This window comes from Giraffa tippelskirchi, chromosome 6 (assembly GCF_054371585.1).
Source record: "Giraffa tippelskirchi isolate mGirTip1 chromosome 6, T2T-mGirTip1v1.2.pri, whole genome shotgun sequence".
Taxonomy (NCBI): Eukaryota; Metazoa; Chordata; class Mammalia; order Artiodactyla; family Giraffidae; genus Giraffa; species Giraffa tippelskirchi.
Window position 1 is genome coordinate 27582936 of NC_137280.1, and position 17540 is coordinate 27600475.

The 17540-nt window shown below is 36.5% G+C and overlaps 1 protein-coding gene across 4 annotated transcripts in view; it reads right to left on the reverse strand.

Moving 5' to 3' along the window:
- CSMD3 (CUB and Sushi multiple domains 3) overlaps positions 1-17540 on the reverse strand; it is a 1311921-nt gene that overhangs the window by 451958 nt on the left and 842423 nt on the right. For all 4 annotated transcript variants that reach the window (XM_081504393.1, XM_081504396.1, XM_081504395.1 and 1 more), the window contains 2 exons: positions 11794-11981; positions 6733-6921 (listed from right to left, as the gene is read on the reverse strand). In XM_081504393.1, coding sequence (XP_081360519.1) covers positions 6733-6921; positions 11794-11981 — 377 coding nt within the window. The remainder of the gene's footprint in view (positions 1-6732; positions 6922-11793; positions 11982-17540) is intronic.

Sequence of the window (17540 nt, forward strand, 5' to 3'; positions counted from 1 at the left end):
GAATACTCGAGTGGGTAGCCATTCCTTTTTCCAGGGGAATCTTCCCTACCCAGGGATCAAATCCAGGTCTCCTGCATTTCAGGCATATTCTTTACCATCTGAGCTACCAGGGAAGCCCAAGATGACTATATCATTTATCAAACAAAATGGGATAATTTGGGGGAGAAATGAGAGTGCCAAGAAAAAGAGTGAATGCAGGGCTTGTCTTAGGCAATTCAGGACATGTGGTCTACCTACCTATTTACAAATTAGGGTAGCCATCTTAATTAACAATATCTAGTTCCTGAAGGGTTGAATTCTACTGGGCATATGACCTCAACTTACCCCCAGTACTCATAACTTTAAGATCCCAGTACAAGGAAAACATCTTTCAGCTGTGACTTCTGATATATTTGCTGCCTTTGACACTTGTTGGCCAATGCTATCCTGGTTTTTCCTGTCTGACCTTCCCTAGAGTCTTTCAAATCTCAGTTCTATGAAAAACATCAGAGAGATATTCAACAGTGAGATCTAATCCAAGTGGCCAGTAACACATGCTGTTTAGTTTTGGCTTAAATCTAACCTCTTATGTTTAGGAGATGTCTTTTAAAAATATGTGTTACAGGAACAAGAAGAATACATGGTTCTTGAACTCAAGAATATAAGGAGAACAAGAAAATAAGTACTATTTCCTCTGCTACCTCAAGGAGAACATGTAGTGTTTGTTCATGCTCAACAATATTTCTTTAGTGCTTAGATAATATAGTTGACAAATATTGATTTAGTGAATCAATAGGTGTTTATAAGGTAGCAAAAGAATCCCATAATAATCACAGAAATACAAGGTCTAGGAAAAGTTGAGATTTTTCCCAGATGCTTCATCCTAGGAAAGCATAATCCAGTCACTCACTTTTAATGTGCAACGTGATAAACAAAATTAATACTACTGTATGTTACACATAAAAGTTAAGAGAGTTAATCCTAAGAGTCCTCATCACAAGGAAAAACTTTTTTTTCTATTTCTTTAATTTTGTATTTATATGAGATGGTGGATGTTCACTAAATTTAATGTGATAATCATTTCATGATGTATGCAAATCAATTTCTTTTTACTGTACACATTAAACTGATACAGTGGTGTAAATAAAATATACAACAATAAAACTAGAAGAAGTGAAAGTTGCTCAGTTGTGTCTGACTCTTTGCAACCTCATGGACTATATAATCCATGTAATTTTCCAGGCCAGAATACTGTAGTGGGTAGCTTTTCCCTTCACCAGGGGATCTTCCCAACTGAGGGATTGAACCCAGGTCTTCCGCATTGCAGGCTGATTTTTTACCAGCGGAGCCACAAGGGAAGCCCAAGAATACCAGAGTGGGTAGCCTATCTCTTCTCCAGTGGATCTTCCCGACCCAGGAATCAAACTGGGGTCTCCTGCACATACATAAAAAAGATTAAGTTGGAGACAAATTTAAAAATGACTAGAAGTTTGGTAAAAAACAACAACAACAAAAAACAGTGTTGGAAAGGACTAGGACATTCTAGTGGAAAGGGAAACACTGATGAAGGCAAAGCACAGAAAATAAATATGCAAAATCAAATATAGTAAGTATTCCCCAAAGGGCTGGAAAGAATAGTCTGTTCATTCTTTCATTAAAATCAGATTTATTGAGCACCAATTGTGTGACATGCCAGGCTGGACGACAAACTGGAATCAAGATTGCTGGGAGAAATATCAATAATCTCAGAAATGCAGATGACACCACCGTTATGGCAGAAAATTAAGAGAAACTAAACAGCCTCTTGATGACAGTGAAAGGTGAAAGAAGAGAGTGGAAAAGTTGACTTAAAACTCAACATTCAAAAAACGAAGATCATGGCATCCGGCTCCATCACTTAATGGCAAACAGATGGGGGTACAATGGAAACACACAGACTTAATTTTGGGGGGGCTCCAAAATCACTGCAGATGGTGACTGCAGCCATGAAATTAAAAGATGCTTGCTCCTTGGAAGAAAAGCTATGACAAACTCAGACAGCATATTAAAATGCAGAGACATTACTTTGCAAACAAATGTCCGTATAGTCAAAGCTATGGTTTTTCCAGTAGTCAAGTATGGATGTGAGAATTGGACCATAAAGAAGGCTGAGCACCAAAGAATTGATGCTTTTGAATTGTGATGTTGGAGAAGACTCTTGAGAGTCCCTTGGACTTCAAGGAGATCAAATCAGTCAATCCTAAAGGAAATGAACCCTGAATATTCATTGGAAGGACTGATGGTGAAGTTGAAGCTCCAATACTTTGACCACCTGATGAGAAGAGCTGACTCATTAAAAAAGATCCTAACTCGGGGAAAGACTGAAGGCAGGTGGAAGAGGGGACGACAGAGGATGAGATGGTTGGATGGCATCACTGACTCAATGGACATAAGTCTGAGCAAGTCCAGGAGATGTTGAAGGACAGAGGAGCCTGGTATGCTGTAGTCCACTGAGTTGCAAAGAGTCAGGCACGACTTAGTGACTGACCAACAATAACAAACTGTGTGACAGGAACTGAACTATTCTTGGCACTGAGGACATACCAATGAATATAACAAAGTTCTTGCCACATAGAATTTACATTTTGGTTAAAAAAAAGCAGACCACATATACATAACAATGTTGTTAGAGAGTGGTAAATACCATGAAGAAAAATATAAATGACATGACAGGGATTATTCCTTTATGGGGATTATCAGTAATATGATTTTTTTAAAGTAGAGATTGAATGTATTTAGGAAGAAGGATATGTGACTATATGAAACCTATTTCATGAAGAAGAAGAAATGAGAGGGAGTTGGAGGGATGGGGAGAGGGAGAGCTTCTTAACATAGAAGAAAAGCCAGGAGACCTGTGTAGCTGGAGTGCAGTGATATGAATGAGGGAGAAAGTTGTGAGAGATGAGGCATGGGAGGTACTCAGGGCCCAGATTACATGGGAGCAATTAGGTCATGCAAAAGTTTTGAGATTTTATTCTTCTTGGGATGTTAAGTGCTAGAAGGCTCTGGGCAGCAGAGTGCCCTGATCTACCTTAACTCATAAAATAATTATTATGGTTGCTTTCTGAAGAGTAGACCTAAGAGGTCAAAGGGAAAGGAAAGAAACCCCTCAAGAAATGCATGGTGAAAAATAAGGTATCAAATTTACTAAATAATGCAGAATCTAACTGAACTGTTTATCACTTGTTTAAGATTCAAGGTTTCAATAATAAAACGAGATGAAGTTAGAAAGATCAACTTTTTGCTCAGAATCCTAAATATACAAAAATAGGGCTGAATTGAAAGTAGTCCGCCATATAACATAATTGATAGCAAAAAAGTCCTCTTTTCAGCCATATATTCCAGGGAGTTCAGAGTATCCATAAATTATTTCAACAGCTCTATGTATTTCTTTATACAAAATTCTAAACATGGGGCATCACTGAGGAAAGAATAACAAAACTTTGTAAAAGAACAAAACTTTAACTGTACTTTAAAGAATTTTAGTACCATATTGTAAAGAATGTGGGCAGGAGGCAGCATGACAGTAGACTTGTGCATAGAATCTGGATCAAGGCTGCCTGAATTTCAATCTTGACTCGGCCATTAACTAGTGGGATGACACAGGGCAAAATATTTAAACTGTTTGCCTTAGTTTTCTTATATATTAAGTGGTGATCATAACAGCAATTACCTCATGGAGCTATTTTGATAAAATTAGTTAATAAACGTAAAACACCTGTAGCAGTACCGGCACATGGTAAACCCTCATTAAATGTTAGCTATCATTACCGCAAACCCTCACTGACAAGATCCCTTGGAGGAGGGCATGGCAACCGACTCCAGTATTCTTGTATGGAGAATCCCATGGACAGAGGAGCCTGGTGGGCTACAGTCCATAGGGTTGCAAAGAGTCGGACACAACTGAAGCAATTGAGAAGCAGCAGTGTGAATTAGCTATGGCCTATGAAGAAACAATAAGAACTAATGTGTGCCAAAGTGAGGCAAGCTGTACCTTGAGTAACCAGGCAATCTATGTCAATGGAGGTTATACTCTTGGATCAGGAGAATAAATTGTTTATTCACTTTTCCGCCCTTTAAGGAATTTTAGATTAGCTGCCTCTGGGAAAGAAGTTTAAACTGAAGGAAAAGCATAATCAAATCAGTGCACAAGATTATATGTAGTTGAGTTCAGTTAGAATGAATGAAAAATTAAGTAGCAGCTTCACACAAGGCTCAGACATTCAAAAAAGGGAATATAAATTATGCCTTGTCCAGCTATACTCCCTGTCCAGCTAGACTTCCCTGGTGGCTCTGACAGTAAAGCATCTGCCTACAATGCAGGAGACCCAGGTTCAATCCCTGGGTTGGGAAGATCTCCTGGAGGATGAACTGACAATCCGCTCCAGTATTCTTGCCTGGAAAATCCCATGGATGGAGGAACCTGGTAGGCTACAATGCATGGGGTCACAAAGAATCAGACATGACTGAGTGACTTCACTTTCACTTTTCACAGCTATACTCAGAATCAGATGGGGGTAAAAAGAGGACAGATAAAGATGGAGGTTTCAATGTGACATAAATGATCTTTCAAAAAAAAATGAGGTAAGAATACTGCTGCTGCTACTGCTGCTGCTAAGTCGCTTCAGTCGTGTCCGACTCTGTGCGACCCCATAGACGGCAGCCCACCAGGCTCCGCTGTCCCTGGGATTCTCCAGGCAAGAATACTGGAGTGGGTTGCCATTTCCTTCTCCAGTGCATGAAAGGGAAAAGTAAAAGTGAAGTCGCTCAGTCGTGTCCCACTCTTAGCGACCCCATGGACTGCAGCCTACCAGGCTCCTCCATCCCTGGGATTCTCCAGGCAAAAGTACTGGAATGGGTTGCCAGTGCCTGGAAGGAGACAAAACTGGAAAGGATAGAGTCCATGTTATTAAGAATCATGAATTTCTTGATTAATAATTTGAACTTTTATCCCTAGGAAACAAAAAGTCATTAAATATTTTTGATATTGGGTATAAATAGAATGAAGGTTAGATTGAAGTAGTTGGATATTGAATTTAAGGTTGATTCCAGTTGCCTTGATGAGAGATGATAAGGGTCTATGTTGCTCCTAGGAAAACTAGACCATTCAGTTTTATTATTAATAACACTTAAGCATGCTGGTATACTTGGACATTATTTTTTTTCTCCTGCTTCTTCTGATAATATCACCACCAAACCTTTCTATCTTGGTGAATTTACTCTATCATTTGTCTCCATAGGGATGGATGAACACATGACCTGGAGAAAGCCAATCATAAAGGTCACTTCTCCATTACTACAGTTTCCGGTAGAGGTATGGACTAATCGGAGACCTTTCCTCACATTTTTCTAATAAGAACAGAAAGGTAGAACTCTCATTCTCTGATTTTGGAAATGTGAGGTTATATGATTCCATCTTCCTGAGAGTGTATTCTCCACCTTTAGTCTCACATATAGAAAAAACCTAGTTTCAATTAAAGAGAATGATGATAAGGAGAGAGAAAAGTCAAGATGGAAATGGAAATATCCTTGAAAATGTTTAAACTCATGATTATCATTAGCAACAAGAAGTATGCCATGTGTGCCTTTTCTAAGTTTGGCCTGTGTTAGTCGCTCAGTTGTGTCCCACTCTTTGTGACCCCATGGACTATAGGCCACCAGGCTCTTCTGTCCATGCAATTCTCCAGGCAAGAATACTGGAATGGGTTGCCATTCCCTTCTGCAGAGATTCTTCTCCACCCAGGGATTGAACCCAAGTTTCCTTTGTTGCAGGCGGGGTCTTTACAATCTGAGCCACCAAGGAAGCCCTTTTCTAAATTTAAAACTTTGAAAAACAAATTCTGCTTTCATTTTTAAAAATCAGTTAGAATTGGGTTATTGTCACTTAAACCACAAGAATGACGACTATTACAAATTGTATTGCACCAAATATGGGGCAGATATGCTGAGGATTCTTTTAAACCTTGTTATAAAAACTAATTGACACAAAAATGATGGCACTGACAGTATTTGAAAACACTTATAAAATGGGAAATGTGATCTTCCACTTGGCAAAAAGATAAGAATATAAGTTATGAATAGTGTTACAAATGAAAATTAAAACCCAGAACTAATGGATAGATTTACATTGTGTGTGGTTTTTTTTTATAAACCACATGTACAAATACTTCCCAATCTTAGGAAAGCAGCTTCTTTCATTGTATTTTCATACATGTTTTCTAATAAATGAAGGATTGCTGACTTATTCTCCATAGAAATAAATAAGAGATAAGGACACTGGTATATTATTTTCTATGGCCAGGAACTGGCCATCACAGGGAAGTCTGGTACATTGCTATAAAACTGTGCAGCTAGGCAGAATTTGGACTATTACACGTTGCCTTCCAGGAAGGAGGTAAATGTTCTAGCTCTTCAATGCATTCACCTGACACCAATTTGACATTTTCAATGCTATTTTTTCAAGGAGTACAGGACACAATAGGCAACTAAAATGGTTACCTCAACAGATTTTAAAAATACATATAACAACCTTAGGCATTGGGTAAGTTTGGCTTATTATCAGTATTCATTCTTTTGTGTCTTTATTAATGGTTTGATAACATAAAATTGGCAGAATTTAAGATATTCTATATTTATGCTAAACTTCACATTTTACAAGATTATGTTGATTTATTTTTGGTTTATAAATTGGTTTATTTTCCATATTGAACATACCATCACAGGTTGGAAGTGAATGACTCCACCAGTGGTTTTTCTCACACAGAAGGGGCTCTTCATGGCTCAGCCTATATCCAGGATCACAACTAAATGAAACAGTAGATCCAATGGAGAAATCATGACCATAGCGATGACCATGTACGGGTATGCCAGGGTCCAAGCAAGAATAGGTGTTCACTGTAACACCTGGAAAACAAAGGGAATATGAAAAAGAGTAAGCTTGATGAGAATCAAATCACTGAAACAGATTCTTATTCTTTTAAACAAACTCATTCCTTCAAAACAAACAACTGTTGGTGACAACTTTTACAGATAAATTAATGTGCTGATCAGTTCAGTCGCTCAGTAGTGTCCGACTCTTTGTGACCCCATGAAATGCAGCAGGTCAGGCTAACCTGTCCATTACCAACTCCTGGAGCTTGCTCAAACTCATATTCATTGAGTCGGTGATGCCAAAATCAGGCTACAAGTTACATAAAAACTTAATGAAAATATATATTATCTATCAAACTTTGTATTATAAATTATGTATATACATATACATATGTATGTATAAATGTATGTGTATATATACATATACACACATACATATATACACACACACACACAGACATTTATGGATTTCCCTGGTAGCTAAGCTGGTAAAGAATCCACCTGCAATGCAGGAGATCCTGGTTCGATTCCTGGATCAGGAAGATCTCCTTGAGAAGGGATAGGCTACCCACTTCGATATTCTTGGGTTTCCCTGGTGGCTCATATGGTAAAGAATCCACCTGCAATGAGGGAGACCTGGGTTCAATCCCCGGGCTGGGAAGATCTCCTGGAGGAAGGCATGGCAACCCACTCCAATATTCTTGCCTGGAGAATCCCCATGGATAGAGGAGCCTGATGGGCTACAGTCCATGGGGTTGCAAAGAGTCAGACATGACTGAGTGACTAAGCACAGCATAGCAGATGTATATACAATAATTATCATAGCAATAATTAATGTTTTCAGCTTGTTATATTCCACATTTTTATAACTCTAAAATGTTTGCAAAATTTGCCTCATTTAGTCATTAAAATAATCCTATGAAATTATTTATATCATTAAAATTCCATTTAATTGCTTTAGGAGACTCTAAGTATGTCATAGAGGTTGCTATCTGTGTCAATGAATTTGTTTTGTAGCCATTTATCATTGCCTTGCTTTATGTGATATTTACATAATCTAAGAAACATGATTATATCTACATTTCAAGAAATACAACATAATACAGCTTCTTGGGATTGGGGACTGCACTAAAACAAAACAAAACAAAACAGAAAGTCTATTCTGTGTTGTTTTTATTATTTTAATGTGTTTTGTAAACTATAAATAACTTTTATCCTATTGGTGAAGTTTTTGTAATCTTCCTGTTTTGAGAGGAAGACAGAATGGGGTAAAATTGCCCAAGAAAGGGAATAAAATCAAGTTCTGGAGTACAACCAGTGATGGCATTTCAAGAAATCCTTCCCATAAAAATTTGGTTCACTGGAGAAATCAAGTTTTCTCCTTTAATGTGTTCCATTAAAATAAAAATAGAAATTCACAAAATACCAAATATATTTTTAAAGTTTTAAGTAGTATGATAACATTTTTCTCTACTGAATTTGAGGCTTGTGAATGGTTCATTTAAAAAAGATAATTTGGATACCTTCAGCTAGAGAAACTTATTAAGAAAGTGTCAACAGAAATAGTGTTTTATTTGTTTTCTTGGTAAGAAAGGGTTTGTGATGTTAGAGATTATCTCACAATACTAAACGAGAGAAAGTGTTAGTCGCTCAGTCACGTCTGACTCTTTGCAACCCTATGGACTGTAGCCCACCAGGCCCTTCTGTCCATGGGATTCTCCAGGTAAGGATATTCCCTTCTCCAGGGGATTTTTCCAACCTAGGGACAGAATCCACGACTCTGGCATTGCAGGTGAATTCTTTCCAGTGAGGCACCAGGGAAGACCCTAAATTAGCCTTTTGGTTTACTAAATAAACCACAAGGCTAATTAGAATAAAAATGAAAGAAAATGAACTTTTGTAAACAAATTTAAATTCAGAGTTACTGTCTCCTGGGCAGATTTGACCAAAATCAGTATCGGTTGCACCTCTCATCAGCCTCAGCATTTCCTAGCCTCTACTCTGCCACTTATGCACTAGCCCTCAGTAATAATTTGGACTATTTCACCAAGGGCCTCTAGGTGACAAACCTGCTGACTGTGATAAAGACTCTGCCTTAGCCAAACTCAGAGTCAGGCTCACCCCTTGGCTGCGCTTCCCTGATAACACAGTTGGTAAAGAATTCATCTGCAATGGAGGAGACCCTGGTTTGACTCCTGGGTTGGGAAGATCCACTGGACAAGGGATAGGCTAACCAGTATTGTCTTCTTGGGTTTCCCTTGTGGCTCAGCTGGTAAAGAATCTGCTTGCAATGTGGGAGACCTGGCTTCGATCCCTGGGTTGGCAAGATCCCCTGGAGAAGGGAAAGGTTACCCACTCCAGTATTCTGACCTAGAATTCCACGGACTGTATAGGCCACGGGGTTGCAGAGAGTCGGACATGACTTTCACTTTCCCCCCTGGGTCTGTCCTTGGTCCATTTAATTCAGTTTTAGCAAGGATCTGAACTAAATCTGCTGGTCAGTTTATTGAAAATCCTCACCCTTTTAGTAACACTTTGCATGACGGTTTAACTTAATCCTTAAAATAATTCTGTGTATGAGAACATGATTACGACCACCTATCTTGATTGAAATGGACTCAACAGGATGTATTTGGCATAGAATAGAATGCTGGACAAAAGTGAAAATGGTGTCTGCTCATGTTAGCACAATGATACAAATTAATTGCTAGTGAAAATTAATTTTGAAATAGACCTTTAAAAATGACTCTACTCTGACTCAGGCTTAACTAATGAATGTTAAAGATCGAAATTAAAGTTTTTTAAATTCATTTTAATTCCCAAGCATGTGTTAATCTTCTTATTGCAATTTATAATAGTTTATAAAATATATTTCCATGCCACAAAGCTCTAAGTAAAGGGAAGTTAATATAATTAAATGATATTGTAGATAAGGTTGAAAAGAAAAAATAAATAAATATATATTCATAATTAAAAAAAAAAAAACCTCACGGGTCCAACCAGATTTACTGAAGAGAGACATCTAACATGGAATATACAGTTATAAATTTAAATGCTGGAATTTTTTTTTTTCTAAGGGGCAAGGGGGCATAGGAGACTTGAATACAGAAATAAGAGATACAATATCTATCTGAAACTGATATAAAGATATCTTGCAGTAATCTTAAATGTATTGTTAGATACAATCACTACAACTGTTTTCATGGAAAGATATATGGCAACATATTTCCAGATTAAAATGTGTGAACACATGAGTTTATATGTATGTGTGCAACTGTGCATCATGTGCAACTGTGAATCATATGCAATACATCCACATGTTTAAATATGTAAGATGTTTATACATAAAAGAGATTTATATATATCAGAATCAATTTAAAAAATCAGACATATTTTAGACTTTTTAAACAAAATTGTAGCCTCAAGGCTGTATATTGTCACCCTGCTTATTTAACTTCTATGCAGAGTACATCATGAGAAATGCTGGGCTGGAAGAAACACAAGCTGGAATCAAGATTGCTGGGAGAAATATCAATAACCTCAGATATGCAGATGACACCACCCTTATGGTAGAAAGTGAAGAACTAAAGAGCCTATTGATGAAAGTGAAAGAGGAGAGTGAAAAAGTTGGCTTAAAGCTCAACGTTCAGAAAACTAAGATCATGGCATCCATTCCCATCACTTCATGGCAAATAGATGGGGAAACAGTGGAAACAATGTCAGACTTTATTATTTTGGGCTCCAAAATCATTGCTGATGGTGATTGCAGCCATGAAATGAAAAGACGCTTACTCCTTGGAAGGAAGGTTATGGCCAACCTAGATAGCGTATTTAAAAGCAGAGACATTACTTTGCCAACAAAGGTCCGTCTAATCAAGGCTATGGTTTTTCCAGTGGTCATGTATGGATGTGAGAGTTGGACTATAAAGAAAGCTGAGAGCCGAAGAATTGATGCTTTTGAACTGTGGTGTTGGAGAGGACTCTTGAGAGTCCCTTGGACTGCAAGGAGATCCAACCAGTCCATCCTAAAGTAGTTCAGTCCTGGGTGTTCATTGGAAGGACTGATGTTGAGGCTGAGGCTCCAGTACTTTGGCCACCTCATGCGAGGAGTTGACTCGTTGGAAAAGACCCTGGTGCTGGGAAGGATTGGGGGCAGGAGGAGAAGGGGATGACAGAGGATAAGAAGGTTGGATGGCATCACCAACTCAATGGACATGGGTTTGGGTAGACTCCTGGAGTTGGTGATGGACAGGGAGGCCTGGTGTGCTGCGATTCTTGGGGTCGCAAAGAGTTGGACACGACTGAGCGACTGAACTGAACTGAACTGTAGTGTTTTAAGTGAAATTATTGTAAACTGATTTCAGCACTGTAAGTTAGAGCTTGTTTTAATATAGCCTTTGGCTAGTTATGTTAGCCATAGTTGCATACACATGAGTATATATTTTACTTTATAATATTAATATAATTTTTAGTACTTCATACAAAATAACAAAATTAAGTATTTTAAAAGGAAATGTATGCAATGAGTGTGAGGAAAATATAAAAGTATGATTGAGTTTATGAAGTAAATGCTAGAAGAATTTGTCAATGTTCATATACATCTTAGACTGACCTTTACTATACTGACATTTCCACCTATTGTTGGTTTTTCAGAACTGCACAAATAATTATTATATGAACTCATTTTTAAGGTTTTTTAGTTAATACTTTTGACATTTCTTTAGTATTTCCCTTCATAATGATATTACATAGATATTGCTGGAAAAAACCTATTATAGAATTTAGTGAAACACACACCTTATAACCCATTAGCATTCTCATAGGTTCTCTTAATGATACAAGATAATACCCAAAGCATGGAAAACAGAATCAAATAATTAAAAAATAAATGTTGGCATCACTTACTTTCATAATGAATCTTGAAACCGTTATTAGAACGACTATTGTCTGTTGTAAATAGAAGGTATATAAAATTACTGCTACTAAATAGAAACTGGGGCACCTGTGTGCCATTGTAAGATCCAAGCAAGGGTGACAGAAGATTTGGCCCATCATGAACTTCCAGGACATCATAATTCAATTCAGTCTGAAATCTAAGATTAAGAGAGACATGTGAAAACATATTTATTAGGAAAAAAACACTTTAAGTTGCTATTTAAATTACTATTTATAATTTTTACTAATTTTATATATAATTTTCCTTAGCTTTGTTAATATCTTATACATCATTTAAGGCTCCATAATTTAAGAATACCAAAGTTATAAGCTCTTATTCCTGTGGACAATTTTCATGTAAATAGTATGTATATATACTTATTGTTCACAAGAAAGATTTATTCAAATGTTACAGATTATCTTCAGTAAATAAATGGTCTTTTCGTTAACCATGTTTTATGGAGTTGTCTTTTTTTTTTCTTTCTTCAATTCTATGGAAAACTATGTGACTATATAACATTTATCCTCAATCAGATCATCCTAATTTCATCAGTATATGTATATATATTTCAAATCTGACCTCTGCTTCATACTGACCTCTGCTTCATAATTCTGTTTTGTTTTTTTGACAAATCTCTTTTGGCCATTAAATTTTTGTATAGTTTTTATTTAGATTTTTGGCTGTTCTTGCTGCTATTGCTTTCAATTTTTTAAAAGATATATTATAATCTGTAGCCAAAACAGAGCTTCTTTTAACATGCATAACACATTATTAATAAAATAAAATTTTGAATTCCTTCATGCATGTCAGGATTATACCACATTTTGAATCTGGATCAGAAATCTTAGTTATGGGAAAACAAAACAAAACAAAACACCTTTATGTGGAATCACAAACAACTGAGCATCTTACTACCTTGCCATGATGATCCTACAGCCTAGGACATTCTTTTCTGACTTCACCAAGGTTTTCCTATACATATTTCAGTTTTCAGCTTAGATATGTCCACAGCAAGCCCTTCTCTGACCTCACAGTGTAGGTTAGTTTATTTACCATATTGTCACAATTTATTGTGCTTTTGTGATACTAATCATAGTTGCTTGCTTATTGACAGCTATCTCCTTTAAGAGATTATAAACTCCATGAGGTCAGACAGTTTCTGTTTTTTGCTGATGTTCTGTATATAGCAGACTCTCAGTAAATATCTATTAGATAAATTTTCTCTAGAACTGTTATCAATTTTATTAAAAAAAAAGTCAATATACTTAGATACTTCAGTATTAACCATTCATTTTCACTCTTTAAAAATATACCTTCTAACACATTTTGGCAACTGGTTATATTCACTATGCTTTTAAAATAATTGTCAGTTGAAATGTCCACCAATTTTCAGATAATCATTTTATCATCAACAGTTATCATTAACAGATAATCACTCCATCACCCCTAACAATAGTCAAAAGAAAGTATGTAATTTAATGCTATTTGAGAAGTACAAATGAAATATTTTTATATTTGTACTATTGGTACATACTATTAAAAATAATTTAGTAAAACTAATGGATTTCATAAGTTTATCTTACTTTTTACTTTGCAACCTGGGATATATTGTATTTTTGTCTAATAAATATAGTTTTTCCAATAATATGATTTAGAGTAGTAAATGTATAGGAACACATTATGTCCTTTAAATAAATAATCAGGCAATTATGCACTGCAAATCTATTATTTGGTTATTTCTTAGTCAGTCTACTGTAGTACTGAAATTGGAGTTTCATGTTGATAGCTAGTCAGCAGATAACAACCAAATTAAAGTGACAGAAAAGTCAGGGATTACTTTGAACTGAAGCATAAAAAGGCTTAATTCTTAATAGAATAGCAACATTAAATGCTGTGATCAGAGAGTATTATTCAGTAAGAGTGAATGTTTAAAAAGAAAATCATCACAGATTTGCCCCAAGAAACCATAAAAATACATTATAATAACAGAGAAAATGAAAAAGAGTTACACAATAATTTGAATTTCTTTCATTTTGTATTTTAGGATGGTTATATATAAATTTCGCATGAATTGCCTTGATCTACTGTGTACTTGCTTATGACATTAAATTTATTGTTTACCATAAACATTATGGAGCCACAAGATGATATCAAAATGAAATTTAATCTGATATTACTCAATCTTCAGTATCTTAAAAAATATTCTTTGTGTTATCCACAACCTTTCTTAGCACACTGAAATAGTACTCATTAAAAAATTTGCACTCATGTAGACTGATATTGATAGCTTGTGGTCAAGGAGTTAAGGACAGAAAGATGAACAGAAATAAAAGTTTAGGATTATTAACAGTAAAATTGAGTTAGGAGCTACCAAATATTGAGAAATGAGAGAAGAGAGAAAACAAAAATTCCTCTGCAAATCTCAGAATAAGATTTAAGTGTTGGCTATGTTAGGAAGAACTGTACAAAAAAGATCTTCACGACTCAGATAATAACGATGATGTGGTCACTCACCTAGAGTCAGACATCCTAGAATGTGAAGTCAGGTGGGCTTTAAAAAGCATCACTATGAACAAAGCTAGTGGACGTGATGGAATTCCAGTTGAGCTATTTCAAATCCTCAAAGATGATGCTGTGAAAGTGCTACACTCAATATCCTAGCAAATTTGAAAAACTAACCAGTGGCCACAGGACTGGAAAAGGTCAGTTTTCACTGGAATCCCAAAGAAAGGCAATGCCAAAGAATGCTCAAACTACCGCACAATTGCACTCATCTCACACGCTAATAAAGGAATGCTCAAAATTCTCCAAGCCAGGCTTCAGCAATACGTGAACTGTGAACTTCCAGATGTTTAAGCTGGTTTTAGAAAAGGCAGAGGAACCAGAGATCAAATTGCCAACATCCTCTGGATCATTGAAAAAGCAAGAGAGTTCCAGAAAAACATCTATTTTTGCTTTGTTGACTATGCCAACGCCTTTGACTCTATGGATCACAATAAACTGTGGAAAATTCTGAAAGAGATGGGAATACCAGACCACCTGACCTGCCTCTTGAGATATCTGTATGCAGGTCAGAAAGCAACAGTTAGAACTGGACATGGAACAACAGACTGGTTCCAAATAGGAAAAGGAGTACTTCAAGGCTGTATATTGTCACCCTGCTTATTTAACTTATATGCAGAGTACATTATGAGAAATGCTGGGCTGGAGGAAGCACAAGCTGGAATCAAGATTGCTGGGAGAAATATCAATAACCTCAGATATGCAGATGACACCACCCTTATGGCAGAAAGTGAAGAAGAACTAAAGAGCCTCTTGATGAAAGTGAAAGAGGAGAGTGAAAAAGTTGGCTTTAAGCTCAACATTCAGAAAACTAAGATCATGACATCTGGTCCCATTACTTCATGGCAAATAGTTGGGGAAACAGTGAAAACAGTGTCAGACTTTATTTTTCTGGGCTTCAAAATCACTGCAGATGGTGATTGAAGCCATTAAATTAAAGACGCTTACTCCTTGGAAGGAAAGTTATGACCAACCTAGATATCATATTAAAAAGCAGAGACATTACTTTGCCAACAAACGTCTGTCTAGTCAAGGGTATGGTTTTTCCAGTGGTCATGTTTGGATGTGAGAGTTGGACTATAAAGAAAGCTGTGTGCCAAAGAATCGATGTTTTTGAACTGTGGTATTGGAGAAGACTCTTGAGAGTCCCTTGGACTGCAAGGAGATCCAACCAGTCCATCCTAAAGGAAATCAGTCCTGGGTGTTCATTGGAAGGACTGATGTTGAAGCTGAAACTCCAATATTTTGGCCACCTGATGCAAAGAGCTGACTCATTGGAAAAGACCCTGATGCTGGGAAAGATTGAGGGCAGGAGAAGAAGGGGACGACAGAGGATGAGATGGTTGGATGGCACCACTGACTCAATGGACATGGGTTTGGGTGGACTCCGGGAGTTGGTGTTGGACAGAGAGGCCTGGCGCGCTGCGTTTCATGGGGTTGCAAAGAGTTGGACACGACTGAGCAACTGAACTGACTGATTGACTGTAATTCTTAAGATATTACTGATTTAGACAATCTCTAGAAGCCAACTAATGGCTAATATATTTGTAATGTTTTCAGTATTTGTTTTTCTGCAGACTAATTCTAATCACTCACGACATTTGAGAATATATGAGTTTGTGTTTTCGCTCAGTCGTGTCTGACTCTTTCTGACCCCACAGACTGTAGCTCACCAGGTTCCTCTGTCCATGAGGTTCTTCAGGAAAGAATACTGAAGTGGATTGACATTGCCTTCTCCAGAGGTTCTTATGACCCCAGGGATCAAACCCTGGTCTCCAAAGTCATCTGAATATATTATCTGAATTTTTAAATTTCATTTTCAGTCAAATTAGTTTATGCTATTCATGAGTAGTAGAAAGCAAATGAATAAATGCAATCCATCATTTGGAAACAAATTCTTAAAAAGATATTCTCATGATGAGAAGAGCTATTAAAGAATTAACAATCAGTGTCCTTACAAGAGTTCAGCTGAAAATTAGAAAGGAATTCATTTTTTTAACAATATAATTCTTGGTGGATAGTTCAAAAATGATATCTTGTTTCTCAGAAAAATCTTAAAGGGGAAAAGAAGCACTGAAATACTATAAGGTCACTAAATAAGGAAGTGATAGATGTACACATTTCTGATTTCAAAGTGACTATTTTATGTTATTACCTAATGGATAAGATCCTCATTTATTTTTAACTTGATGAAGATTGATGCTCATTGTTTTGCTACACAGCTACTTCTGACCATGTAGCAGAAGTTTAAAAAATGTGAATTACTTTAAAGAAGACAGTTTCTGATAAAAAGCACATTGTTTATGAACAACCCTAAAGCAGGGTCAAACACACACTTTAAGAAACTTTAGGGAAAAAAAAGAAATGGAAGTTTTAAAAATAATTTTCTTTCAAATAGCTCAAACTCAATAACCCAACGAGGGTGTGTGTGTGTGTCTGTGCGCGCACACGCGAAATGCCTGAGTGAAGGGCAGATAGAGAATTCAAACTCCCAAACATTTTTGTTCACAACACTTAAAATAATGTGGGACTTTATTTATTTTAGTTACATAAAGTGTGATTCAAAAGAAATATACTGATGCAGCTGCACCTTGTCTATTCTGAAATAGTGAAAACATCAACAATAAATATACAAAGTGGTCTAACTCTTGATTATTCCAGTGTTTGGGCTAATTAGCATGGAATTGTTTAAAAAAAAAAAGATTGCTATCAAGGAGGTGAAGGAGGTGGGGGGGTTGTAATTTACTTGAGTGGGTAATTGAGAGATTAAAAAAAGAGGCATACTTGACGAGTCCTGTTCAGTGATACTCATGGGGAGAAGTCAAAAATCTTTGGATTCTGGAAATCATTTCTCACCCTAGGCTTGTTGTTCTGGTTCAATGTACAGAACTATTTTTTGTTGCTGTGCACAAACCCTAGCAGTGAAAATCACTTTTTAATAAGATTCTCTTGCTTCTAGTCTAACTTAAAAAATTGTGTCTCAGTAAAAAGGTAAGAGAATAAGAAAGTGGCAGAGTAACAATAACTAAGTAAACTATATTTATTGAAATTAAATTCGGTGTTTCTAGCATTGCATCTTATAAAAATGACTGGAAAGATTTTTTTCTTTTCCAAAGGAAGGTAAATTTGGGCTGACCTGACCTAGAACATAGCC